At 58.1% G+C, this 13,582-nt stretch overlaps 1 protein-coding gene across 1 annotated transcript in view; it reads left to right on the top strand.

Annotated features, from left to right (window-relative positions):
- SDK1 (sidekick cell adhesion molecule 1) overlaps positions 1 to 13,582 on the top strand; it is a 983,380-nt gene that overhangs the window by 886,911 nt on the left and 82,887 nt on the right. Inside the window, exons 27-29 of the mRNA XM_062180134.1 lie at positions 1,970 to 2,159; positions 4,069 to 4,167; positions 12,234 to 12,428. Of these exons, the coding sequence (XP_062036118.1) occupies positions 1,970 to 2,159; positions 4,069 to 4,167; positions 12,234 to 12,428 (484 nt within the window). The remainder of the gene's footprint in view (positions 1 to 1,969; positions 2,160 to 4,068; positions 4,168 to 12,233; positions 12,429 to 13,582) is intronic.

Genomic DNA, 13,582 nt, shown 5'->3' with positions numbered 1-13,582 from the left:
TTGTAACACGGGGATAACCACAGTAGCCACTCCCCAGGTTGTTGCGAGGACCAAGTGGGTTATTTTAGGACGTGTGCTTGCTGATTAAGTGTGTGCCTGTGTTTGTGGGCGTCACTGCCAGGGGGGCTGTCCTAGGCCCTGGCATCCCCTGTGAGAGCTTCCACCCTCCATGCCGCTGACTGAACCCATAAAACCCCTGCTGTCTCTTGTTCCATCACCACCAGGTGGCATTGCATCTCCCTTTTCTAAAAGCCCACAACAGCTCTCCTGAGCGGCCACTGGCCTTTTCCGGATTGGGGCAGCGAGGCCACGCTTGGCCCATGTGTTGCTCCACACATTGGAACTTGTCTCCTCTTTGCTTTTGCGTCATTTAGGCCCTGTTCCTCGTGTCCCCATCTGTTCTTAGGTGGCTTCCCTCCTCCCTAGGCATTCCAGTTGCTCCCTTCTGCTTCACCGTTCAAGGAATACCATGATACATGCCAATCCTGTGATACGCGGCAACCCAGTGATCCATGACATTCCCATGATAGCACACGATACATGACAATCCCATGACGCATGGCAGTGCCATTATGTATGATAACCCTGTGCTACATGATAACCCGTGGTACATGGCTGTCCACAGTGTGTGATGATACATGACAGGCCCATGAATCCCACATAGGAATCCCACAGACATGGCAGTCCCCTTGCATGGGCTCAGTGATCCGAACCCACACCACATGCCTGGGCCCTGGAGGAAAATGCTTGCCATGGGATTTTCAAACTCTTCCCCTCTGGACACTGGTGTTGGGGACAGGTTCACAGGCGAGGTTTGTGTGAGGACTTGGAGAGTAGGAGCACACTCAGGCTAGCTGTGCCTACGGCATGTGGAGGCTGGGATTCAGGTGTGTGGGAGGAAGAGAAGGACTTTGGGGGTAGGAACCTGGTTTCCATGGGGTGGGAAGCTGAGCAGGCTGTGGCTCTGTTTGTAGGAAGCAAAACATCTCTGTGGTCATGATCCAGTCCTTGTTGTAGTGCCAATGCTGGCATGGCTGCAGTGGGGTGGACACAGCCAGCACGGGTGCAGTGGGGTGGAGATGACCAGCATGGCTGCAGTGGGGTGGACACAGCACGGGTGCCGTGGGGTGGAGATGACCACCATGGTGCAGTGGGGTGGAGATGACCACCATGGTGCAGTGGGGTGGACACAGCACGGGTGCAGTGGGGTGGAGATGACCACCATGGCTGCAGTGGGGTGGACACAGCACGGGTGCAGTGGGGTGGAGATGACCACCATGGCCGCAGGGGGTGGACACAGCCAGCACGGGTGCAGTGGGGTGGAGATGACCACCGTGGCCGCAGGGGGTGGACACAGCCAGCACGGGTGCAGTGGGGTGGAGATGACCACCGTGGCCGCAGGGGGTGGACACAGCCAGCACGGGTGCAGTGGGGTGGAGATGACCACCGTGGCCGCAGGGGGTGGACACAGCACAGGTGCAGCGGGGTGATGACCAGCATGGCTGCAGTGGGGTGGACACAGCCAGCACGGGTGCAGCGGGGTGATGACCACCATGGCCGCAGGGGGTGGACACAGCACGGGTGCAGTGGGGTGGAGGTGACCAGCATGGCTGCAGTGGGGTGGACACAGCACGGGTGCAGTGGGGTGGAGATGACCACCATGGCTGCAGTGGGGCACCTCAGAGTTTGCAAATAAACCATGGCCAAGGCAGCCACTGCACCCGGCTGTGGGCTGGGTGGGAACTTGGGCTGCCCCATACACTACAGTGCAGTGGCTCCACCCATCTCCTCCCCAAGGACAGTGTACAGGATGAGGTCCATGGGTCTTCCACAGGACAGCGTCGGGGGAAGACAGCTCGGTTGGTCCTTACCTTGTACCTGTGACCTCTCTCCTCCATGCCCACATTGCCCCCCACCCCAAGCACCTCACGTGAACATAACTGTCCACACCTCTGTGTTGATGCTTCAGATTCTGTTCCGGGCCAAAGATCTGGATTCGGAGCCTCGCAGCCAGGTCGTGCGAGGGAACCACACGCAGTCGGCGCTGCTGGCCGGGCTGCGCAAGTTTGTGCTGTATGAGCTGCAGGTGCTGGCGTTCACGCGCATCGGCAACGGGGTGCCCAGCTCACCCCTCATCCTGGAGCGCACCAAGGATGACGGTACGTGTTCCCCCAGGCAGGCTTGTCCCAACCAGCTGTTTCCATCGCAGTCATTTGTAACTTAATTTTCAAACCACTCATTTTTTTTGCCCCCCAGTTGAAGGAAACAAAACAAAATTGTTTTTCAGTCACTGAGCATTTATGTGGCCAGTTTCAGCCTGCAGTGGGTTTTTACGACCAATTATGAACCTGTGCAGAATCTGGATCACAACCTTGCCGTGGGCAGAGCAGCAGGGGTGGGCGGGGCTGGGAAATGGGCACCCGCCCCTCTTGGGGGTGCCTGCACAAAGCCAGTGAGAAAATTTTGCTCTGGACCCGTGTGGCTCGGCCCCCTTGATGCTGGCCCCGGGGCCACGCGTGTGCTCAGTGAGGATTAGGAGTGCCCACGCGGAGGGCCGCGTGTGTGGTGGCCCCCAGGGTCCCAGCCCCTGTGTTTCCAGACCTGAGTAACAAGCTCATCTCGCCGGCTTTGTTTTTATGGACGCCTAAATCAGAGATAAATACTGTTCTCTGCTTCGCAGATGTCAAACACTTAAAGGTCAGCCCCTTGGCACTTCTGTTATTAGCGCATGTCAGGAGAGCGTGAGTGATCCGCCCCCAAAAGCCCCACCTCGGGTCAGCTGTGTGTGACAGAGGGGAAGCAGCCGTGGGTTTTCTGAAAGGTCCCTGCCAAGGGGACTCGGTGAGCCCGCTATGCCCTGATGCCCACACTCTCCCTTCTGCTCAGCAGTAAGGACCGTGGTGTGGGCAGCGGAGGAGAGAATTGAGACCACGAACCGTGTCCTTCATGCTCCCCCCAGACAGGGCCTCAGGGCAGGTAGGAAGTGGAACAGAAGTCCCTTTGCAGAGCTCTGCAAAGCTGCAGTGTGTTCCAGGTTCCTCAAGTGAATGTGGAAAGGTGCGTGTTAGAAACTGCCCTTGGAGGCCGGCGCCGCAGCTCAATAGGCTAATCCTCCGCCTGTGGCGCCGGCACACCGGGTTCTAGTCCCTTGGAACCAATTCTTCTCTCCCAGTCCGGACGTAAGCACCTCCTTCCTCCCTCTCATTATGGCACGATGCGAATGTTCAGAGAGCTGACGTCACCGTCCCCGTTGTGCATCTGTTAATTGGCCTTGGCTTGTCAACATGTGACTTGGTGTCAACACATGAAGGACAGTTCGCAGCCCCCGCCTCCAGCCCCTCCCCCACACCCCCGAGACAGCGACACCCATCCTGGGATGGCTGCTACAGGGCACAGCCTTTTCTTTCTGGTTATTCTGATTATTCCACACCCCTGCCTCTCACCTGAGACTCCTTCAGTTTTTCGGTTCCAGCAAGGAGTCCTCGCTGGAACTGACTTGGCTTCTGTTTGCGTAAACGTAGTTTATGAGAGCTACGACGCTACTGTTTCGTGGTGCCGCAGCGTGCAGCCGCTTTTTTAGTTACCAGTGGGCTGAACCCACGGAAGAGCAACGTGGTACATTCGTGCCCCTCGACTCTTCGCTGCTCTCAGTGCAGGACCGGGGTGGCGTGCAGAACCCAGCAGCTGCCCGTCAATGGTTGTCACCTTGACTTTGGGCTGGAAGGGACTCCAGGCCGCTGCTCTGCACATGCCAAACCCAGTCAGGAGTCCGAGCCCAGATTACTGCACTTCGCGGCCGGGTGTCAGTTTCGTGGCCGGTTTCCCGGTGTAGCTTCTGAGCACAGCTTTTGTAGCTTGCGAAGCAGATGGGCAGGGATGAGGCTGCTCTCAGAGTCACAGGGGAGCCACGCAGAGCCAGTGAGGCCCCCAGAGCCCTTGGTCTGGCGCTTGGTGTCACCCTGGTGGTCGCCATGCAGGGCTGATCCCAGAGCCCTGGTGCCTCCCGACGTGCCCCAGCCAGCACGGCCGTGGTCTGAGTGTGATAACTGGTGTCGTCTCCCCCTTCAGCCCCAGGGCCGCCGGTCAGGCTGGTGTTCCCCGAGGTGCGGCTCACCTCCGTGCGCATCGTGTGGCAGCCCCCGGAGGAGCCCAACGGCATCATCCTGGGTAAGGAGCCGGGAGTCAGCAGGAGGGGGGCGGCGGTTAGGTTGGGTCCTGCTGTTTTTATTAGGTATTTACGAGGCTGCGCATGGTCACCCCAGCTGTGGCTGAACGTCTTCTGAACCCAGAAGGCTGTGAGCTCCTTTGCTGCTCTGTGTGCTGTGCACTGTGGCTTCTTTGTGGGACGGAATCGGAGTTATTGTTGACCTGTTTGTTCAAGGCAACGCCGATCGTCGACCCTCGCGCCCAGCCGCCCTCCGCTCCAGGCTGTTAGGCGTGTTGCCGGAGTGGGACACAGCAGGCTGACTTCCTTCTGGGGACACAGACCTGGGCCTTGCCCGCGTCCCTGGGAACGCATTTGGCTGCTCCCTCTCCTGCACCCGTGCCCATGAACGGCTGCTGAAGGCAGGCGCGTGCCAGGCCCCGGGAGCTTGTGTGCTGAGACCATTTGAGTCAGAGAAGCAGCTCTGAGGATGCTGATGGAGGCCTTCATCTTCCTAGTCCCCCAGACACAGCAGATTAAACTGTAAACATCAGCGGCTCTTTGTCTGCTGCAACCAGCTGCCCAAGGCACGGTGGCAGTGAGCTGCCAGCCACACGTGGGCCTGTGCCATGGGCCCTAGGCCTGGAGCAGAGAAGTGGACCACAGAGCAGAGGGCGAGGGCTGAGGGCTGCCCTCCACAGAGCACCCAGACAGAGCTTAGGAGCTGCTGCCAGCGTGCTGTGGCTCAGGAAACATGTTCAGAGGTGCAGGCTGGGAAATTCTGACCTGTGGCATCAAGTCCCAGGAATCTGTGGAAGCAGATCTCCCTGCCCTGACCCAGAGACCCCGGCTGCCTCCATAGCCTCGGGAGACCCTCCCAGCAAGCCCCCGACTCTGTGGTGTCCCTGTGCCGTCCTGTGGCCCCACCAGGCTGGTGCATCTGCTCTGGGGTGGGACCGTGCAGGGGAGGTAAAGGAGCTAAGCGTACAGTCTGGCCACGCTTCTCTCTTGCTGTGGGCGACCTGTGGACCAATTTTGATGCTGTGGCTTTGAACTGCTCACCAAGGTCTTCCTTGCCAATATGGGGGGGCTCTGGTCTCAATCAGCTCTGGGCCATTGTCCTTGCCTGGGCCCCCGACCAAAAGACCCCCTTTCCCGAGGGCCTCTGCTCCTCCTTTAAAACTCATATTGGTGTCCTCTTTGCCTATGAATTTGTGCCACCTCCCCTTTGTGCGGTATGTACCTGGGTAGGCTGCCCCCTCTTCTTTGCTCCCAAGGAGCCTTGCTCTCGCCAGTGGATCATAGGATCATCTGAAACTCTTGCCTTTTGCTTTTTGATGTCTCCCACCTTTGTTTCCCTGGTTATCCCAGCTGTCAAATGATAATACAGTCAGCAGCGAAGTACGTTTCACACTGGTCAGACGGGGAGGCACCAGCCAGCCTAAGAGCACCCGCACACAAGCGTGTGGAGGAGTGAGATCCCTGCACACGCCCGCCTGAGCATGACTGGCACAGCCCCCAGGGAGCGCTTGGTGATGTCTGGGAAGGGAAGCCATCTGCACGCTCTGTCCCGGGAGTCCTCCTCCTCCAGGCCACGTGCCCCAGAGGCACTGTCACCCTGTGCACACAGATGTTCGCTGCAGATTCGTGTAAATAGCACAAGAGCAAGCAGCTTTAGTCCGCAGGAGCTTCTTGTCATGAAGCCTGTGTTTAAACACTGAGTTACAGACAGGCAGAATGGCCGAGCAGGTAAGGTTCAGACTCCCCAGGCTGGACTTCAGCTGAGTGAGTCTGTGCGTCCCACGCCCCAGTTCTCCCAGCCCCCAAACGGGCAGTCGTGTTGGTGCCTCCCGCGTCCTGGAGCACTGGGTACGATGCCAGCACTGTGGTAACTGCACAGCAAACGTTAGCCTCAGTGCTGTGGGTGTGGGCTATTTCCCCCTGCTCTGGGTCCACGGGGAGCTGGGGCCTGTAGACCCAGGGGCTGGCTCACTGTCACTAAGTCCACTCTGGACTTAGCCCAGAACCAGGATTAACTTAGCATTCACAGTACTTGCGTCAGTTTGGCCTCCATCACTCTGGTGGCTGGAGCAGAGAATTCATGCTGACAAAAGAGGGAGAAAAACCTGGAAAGGCAGTTTGGATTGTAGAATGTTGCTAACGTTTGCCGGGAGCTAGGGTTCGGATTTGCAGTCCCTGGGGATCGCTAAAAATCACACAAGCCCAGGTAGGGAGAGGGTGGTGTTAAATCCCCTGAGAACTCCAAGCCCAACAGAGGCTGCAGCAAACAGCGCCACACCTGCCTGGAATGCAGGAGGCACTGCCTCTGAGCTGCTTTTGTTGTAGGCACTGGGTTGTGATTGTAACAGATGTTGTCGGGGTAACCTGTCACCTGCACAGTGTTACAGCCAGCACACCAAACTGTAGATGCCGTAGCAAAGATGGGAAATTCAATTCTAAAGATTGCAGTGGGTGATCATTGAGGAAAAGGAAAACATCTCTTGGCACGATTCACCACATCCCGAGACCTTGAATCAATGCCCCCGCGGCACAGTGCGGCCTTCCAAGGATGGAAACCCCTCTGCAGCCCACGCTTTTATAATCGGTATCAAAACATGCTCTCGCATTTCCAGAAGAGATTAACAACACGAAACACCGGCAGGCGCCTGGAGGGAAAAACACTTGCTTATTTGCGTAAATGTTTTACTGTGGAGCGCTTTTAGCATTTAGAGCCTGCCTTTGGGGGCTGTGGGGAGCCCCCTGAGGACAGCCATCCCCCACCCCCCTCATCAGACTGTCACACACCTCCCACTGCTGCCCTGTGTGAATGCAGTGCAGGTGCCTTGGGCTCACGCAGGCTGTCCAGCCAGACACGCCAGCGCCCGCCCAGCCTCCACCCTGTCGGAGGCCCCTGCCTGCCACTTCCCTATAGACTGTCTGAAAGGGTGTGTGAGAATCTGCTGAATGGAATCCAGGTTTGCAGGTTCCTCATTTGGGCCCACTGTTGCGTTTCTACTCCCCCATCCCTCCTGTGGTTAAGCTTTGAAACCAGCAGCCCCCAGCGTCTGACTCGGGCCTCCTGGACGGCTCAGCTGCTGGGGCGTTCTCGGCCCAGGTCATGGGTGCTGAGCCTACCATGGGGGTCAGCAGTGCCCTGTCCTGCCAGTGGCCTTGCCTGGGGGACCTGGACCACGGCAGCAGATTAGTGCACAGGCAGCTGTGGGTCACGTGTCTCTAGTGTGCCAGGGCGGCACACGGTCTGTAAAAGGTCTGCGGTCACCTCCGGTCACTCCCCAAATCACTGTGTGTGCAGCCGTGTGCACAGTCAGCTCATCTGAGAAAGGGGTTGAGACCCCCATGGGGCCTGGCGTGGAGTGTCACACCCATAGTCCATGTGTTGTCCTGCCAAGGAAAGTGCAGGTGGGACCCTAAGTTCAGTAGGTCCACAGCAGGACCATATGTAAATTATAATTTTGTATGGCCTGCGGTTGATGGTATCCGTGTCCACATAGCCCCCTCAGGAGAAAGGGTCCCCACCCCTGGCCTGCAGTCACACCTTTGCAGCACCGGTCCGTGTCTTGTGTGACGGATAGCTCTGGAACTGGGGATGGTTCTGGAACTGGCCTTAGCGTGTGCTCGCTTTCCATCATGAGTTCCTGGGTGTGGGTGCACGGTCCTCCTCCCTCCCCGAGGCCTGCGTGGGCCTCTCCGTGGTTCTCATCTTCACTTTGGATCTGCATTCCCCACAGCTGGCCTTGCCCTGTTCCGTGCCTGTGTGATCATCAGGCACCCATAACCTTACCAAGAGGCCTCCGTTCAGCCCACAGCTTGGGCCTAGCCATTCCTGCCCGCTCCTCACTCCACTCTTGTGGCCTTGTCCACAAGGTTCAGCATCCACTCCCACCCTGATTACTGAGCTGGCCTTTCCCACAGGAACTCTCTGGTCTCTGAACACCACCTATCATCAGCCCCTGGAAATGCCAGAACGACTCTCAGCTTCTCTGTGCCGTTTTCATGAGGAAAATGACCCTCTTGTGTTTTCTGCAAGCCTAGGGCTGGAGTTTAAACTGGCCGAGGGAAGACATGGCAGCAGCCTTTGTGTTCAGCAGACCTCGGTGTGGGGACTTGGTCAGCCTTACTTAGGGCCAATAATGGGAAGGTGTACATGCAACCCGGAGGCCCAGGGCTCCTCTCCTGGCAGCTCCACAGAGATAGAAACCGTCGCTCAGGCTGCCAGCCGCTGGACCCACGATACTGTGCTTCACAGTTAGCTGTCCCTCTCTCAGGGGCCCCACCGCAGCTGTACAGAGGGAAGTTCCGTCTTCCACCATTGGGGCAGCCAAGGGTATCCCTGCTGGCAGTCAACCCTCTGTGCTGCCTGCTGGGCGCTCGGCCCAGGCAGGTCCACACCCTCAGTCCTGAAGACCCGCCTTACGAAGGGAAAACCATGCCTGTGATATGCTGTGCACATTGAGCAGAATGGAGAGCCTGTGTTTAAATAGAAAAACTTAAAAAAGAAACAACAAAAAAAAAAAAAACACTTCCCAAAACAGCAGGTGTTCTAAGCAGTAAGATGGCTTCACCACAGGTCCCCGCCCTGTTACACCTGAGCTGCCCGGCACCACCCATGACTGTGCCCTGGGCCTTCTCTGGCCGCGAGACTTGAGGAGTGGGCCACCCATGGAGAGGGCACTGCAGTCAGAGGCCAAGCACTGTAGCCTCCCCCCGCCACCGCCTGGGCATGATGGCTGTGCTCCCACACCTGCCTGTGTGGCTTCCCTGCCCATCAGGTCCTCCACACCCCTCCCAAACCACTTGTACTCCTCTCGATGATGGATGGATGGATGGATGGATGGATAGATCTCTCTCCAGGAAGGACTGGTGTCTCTTTGTCACCAGGAAGGGCTGAATTTGCTTGTGCTGGGTGGCACATCAGTGTGGGTATTTAAAAATACCACGTTTGGTTATGTTCTGGTTGGAAATGGTTGTGTCAGCATAGTCTTTGTGCTTGATTATGAAGTTTGGTTTGTGTTTGCAAAACGTCTTCCTTTAGTTTGAAGCTATGTATCTGATGATGGCACTGGGCTTGGTCGGCTGCTCTTGGTGCTGGTCACAGACTGGCTTTCCTCCGGGGTCAGGGGGAAGTAGAGGTCATTGCCAAGGCCTGGCTGACGTTTGCCTGCTTCAGCCTCTGCATGTGAACCTCAACCCTGTGTGTGCGGTGCTGCCATGGTGGAGGCCGCTGTTCCCACCAGCTTTGACCTCGCCCTCCGCGCTCTGCTGACAACAGGCATTATCACTGTGCCTGGCGCACCTGCAGCCCCTGATCGCGCTGCAAAGTGCAAACGCTCCGGATCAACCACATGAAAACAAATCACAACACGACTCATGAAAGCCAGAAGCAGACATATTGAAAAAGTTAGAGGAATGGCAGGACGCTATTTTCATGCCACTCACAGCAGGGGGCGACTCTGAAAAGATATAATTCAGAGTTTAAAAATCAGATAGTAGAGATATGCACGTATTTAAAAATACAAGGGTGAATACTAGGGAGTAAACGCAATGCCATAACCAAGCAACGCAGCGTGGCACAGGGCAGGAAGCGGGGAGCTCTGCTGATCTCACCGTCACTCTCGGCGGGGAGTCACCAGATGCCGTCTGAAGCAGAAGAGGGATGCTTCTGCCCAGATTCCAACTTTGAGGGTAAAGAACAAGCAGGCGGTAACCTCCCAGAGGGTCGGCAGGGAACACACACATCCCACAAAGCCAGTGCCAACTGCAGAGATGTTAACGAGAAAAGCCAAGCACACGACAGAAGGCCGGGTTTGGACGGCATGCACAGAAGGATAAGCTGTCTTCCTAAATACCCCAGGACGTGTCTGTGTTCCCAGATTACTGGGAGAAAGACACCCACAAACACAGCAGTGCTGTTTGCTCAGGGAAGGAGGCCCGGAGGCCCGAGAGTCCGAGCAGAGGGAGAAGTGCTTCTCACTCTGAATTTGCGATGCAGAGTGAAATGGCGATTTTTGAGCCATGGGAATACTGGAACACTTAAAAGTTCATGGAAAATGCAATTAAAAAGTGAGGGTTTTTGAGGCAAAATGAATTTGAAATCCATGCATAGTTGTTTTCCTATAAAATGTATGTGCAGGGTAGGCATTGCTCTTGAAACCCTGGTTAGAACACCTGTATCCCAGAGTAACTGGGTTCAAGTCCCAGCTGTAGCTCCTGACTCCAGCAGAGCCTGGAGGCGGTGGGGTGGCTTTAATAATTGAGTCCTTGCCATCCATGTGGGGGCCTGGATTGAGTTTCAGCTCCCAGTTCCAGCCCAGTCCAATCCTGGCTGCTGCTGGCATCTGGTGGGGGGGGGGTGAACTCACAGGTGGGAGCTTGCTCGCTTGAGCCCCCGTTCTCTACCCCCATCCCTCTTTTTAATGTTAGTTCATGGAGAACTCATATGATAAAAAAAGGATCTATGCATGCATTTTAAGATATTTTTGCAGGCTGGCATTGTGGCATAACAAAGCCACTGCCTGCAATGCTGGCATCCCCTATGGGTGCCAGTTCATGACCTGGCTGTTCCAAGGGATTCATCCTGTGGCTGGTGATGGGACGAGCAAGACTGGTGCCTGGCTCCACTGGTTAGCACCTTGGGCAAGCCACAGGATCTCTGAACCTTGGTGTCTCTTCCAGTGCCACCTGGTGGGGTGTCGGGAGGCTTGGGGCACAGTGGGCACTGCAGGACACAGCGGGGTCCTGCCTGTGTGGGGTGTGCTCTGCTGGGCTCGCAGGATACAGGTGCCTAGCGGCCCTGCTGCACACGAACTGCAGGCTTGGCCTCCCCCCTCACCTCAGTGGAGAGAAGAGCCTGCTCATCAGAGGCCGAGCAGCAGCCGAGCTCAGGGTCCTGTAAGCACCTGGGCCTGAGGTGGCACCGTTATGGACCGGACAGGCCAAGTCTGTGGCGGGGACAGTGAGGCGCTGGTGGGGACCATGGTGGCTGGGACTTGTCATTAGGACTCTCTCTGACCTGTGTGCACAGGCCTGGAGAGGCCTTTTACGCAGGCAGAGAAGCAGCCACGGGCGGGAGCTGGGAGGTCCCTGTGGAACCCGAGGAAGAACAAAAGGACAGCGGTGTCTCGCACAGAGCGGCAGCGACCCAGGCAAGACCAGCGAGCCTTGGAGACGGGGCCTGTTGCTGCCCCTGTGAAGGCAGAGCTGCAGAGAACGGGGTTCCGCAGTCCAGCCTGACCTGCCCCGGGCATCCAACAGCTGGGCTGTCCATTTTCTGGGATGCCGCAGCTTCTCCATTATGGCTTCCTTCATCCCAGGAACTCAGCCTCTGGACCGCAGGTTGCCCGTGAGCCCCTAGGAAGCTGAGCCCGGCAGCACACGGGAAGGTCTTAGGGCAGCCAGGCTGGGGAGGTTTGCTCATTAGTAACGTCCGGTCAGCCGCAAACCCTTACTAGTCAAGGAACTTGGAAGCAGCTGCGCCATCCCCACCCCGCCCCGGCTGATCTGGAGGCACAGGGGGAGGGTCATCCCAAGTGGAGGCCCCCTTGCTCAGGGCTGCCGGGGGCTGCCGGGAGGGAGGGGCAGCAGAGGACGGGCCAGGATGCTGGGCCCAGGAAGGAGGGTGACGAGGGCTGTGCAGGCCACGCTGCGTGGGCAGACGTTGATGACCCCCCGCCCCCCACTCCTGCCCGTCTTCCTGATGAGAGCAAAGGCCCGGCCAGGGGAAGACAGAATGCGGCGGGCGCCGGGCTCTGTGGCAGCCTCTCTGTGTGCTGGCGCTCTCGGGAAGGACGGTGTTTTCAGGTCTTGTTCCTGTGAGGGATGAGAGGGAAACAAGCTTCCCCGGGGCCATCGGCTGGCAGGGCCCCCGCCCATCCGTCACCATCACGGGGTGTGCACTGCCTCGCGGTGCAGCCGGCTGCCTCCACAAGGGAGAAACAAATGGCCTTGTTTGCGTTTGCGATCCAGAAGTAATTACGGGTGTAGGGGGCTGCTGGGGGCGGGGTGAGGCTTTCCCGCCATGGCCAGCGAGGATGACTGAGCAGCCTCACTCCCTGCTCCCTCCCCACCGCAGGGTACCAGATCGCCTACCGCCTGGCCAGCAGCAGCCCCCACACCTTCACCACCGTGGAGGTCGGCGCCACGGTGCGGCAGTTCACGGCCACGGAGTTGACCCCCGAGTCCGCGTACATCTTCAGGCTGTCCGCCAAGACGAGGCAGGGCTGGGGGGAGCCGCTGGAGGCCACGGTCATCACCACAGAGAAGAGAGGTAAGGGCGTCGGCAGGTACATCGTGGCGGGGGGCGGGTGGTGGTGGTGCCGGGCAGGCCTGGCGGCTTCAGTCTGGTCTGGCTGGGAGGCCTGTGCCCATCGGACAAACAGAAGGGACCGAGCACCTACTAAGCAGTGTTGCCCTCGGGCGTGTGCTGAGCACAGCTGTCTACTCTCTGGGGCGAGTGTGTCCCAGGTGGACAGTGAGAGATGGGGTGCAGAGAGACCCCAGGTGGCAGGGCCTTCACGTGTGGGTGTGAGCTCCCACAGGCAGGCACCCAGTCGCTGGTGTTCCAGACCATACCCACCACGAGCAGGGCCTGCCCATGCATTTCCTAAGTGGTTGCTGTCCGTCTCTGTCATTCGTGACACCTGCTCTGATCCAGGCTCCCAGCTGGGAGTGCCGCATCCTTGGACTTGGCTCACCGTCTCTGCAGCCATCGGGGAGCACCGTGTTAGCTCTGAGACAGATTTGCTAACTGGCCCCAGACATTCAGCTGCGAATCTGCTTCCGGCAGACCCAAGGCCATTCTCCCCACGGAAGTCTGTGGCAGGCTCCTCCCTGTGTCTTGGCGCTCACTCCACAATCTGCCACGGCAGCCTCCTGGCAGTGTCGTGGGCCCCTCTCTCCCCCAGCAGCAGCGGCTCCAACCCCAGGATCTGATGTCATGGCCAGAGCCAAAGCTCTTGGGGAAATACGTGCCACAGGGAGCTGCCCAGGCAAAGCTGATACGTCGTGCTTGGAGCACACGGCTCCAGCTGTACGTCCCAGGCTCTCTGAGGCTCTGTGACCTCGGACCCCTCCCTTTCCCTCTCTGTGCTGTGGTACGGCCCTGGTAGCCCTGGGGCAGCTGGCATAGTGCCCAGCATCAACCCTGTCACCAGAGCTCCTGGGAAGCAGTTGGCACAATGCCAGGGCTTGGTGGCCACGAGCTGGTGTTCCTGCCACGTTGGCACTGTTTGATCCAAGATCTGGAGCAGACGGGGGATGATGAGTTGAATTCAGAGCACTTGCAAAACAGTCCTGACCTTCAGTCGAGAAAGGAAGGAGGAAGGGACTGACACGGACCGAGCACTGTCACTGCGTTGTCAGGCTCTGCCAGGCTGCTCCCGCTGGGAACTTCTCCGAGGCCTTGTCAGTGAGGAGCCTGCG

The sequence above is a fragment of the Lepus europaeus genome, chromosome 21, assembly GCF_033115175.1.
Source record: "Lepus europaeus isolate LE1 chromosome 21, mLepTim1.pri, whole genome shotgun sequence".
NCBI lineage: Eukaryota > Metazoa > Chordata > Mammalia > Lagomorpha > Leporidae > Lepus > Lepus europaeus.
The sequence above is the reverse complement of the archived record's forward strand: the minus strand, read 5'-3'. Positions and strand labels throughout refer to the sequence as shown.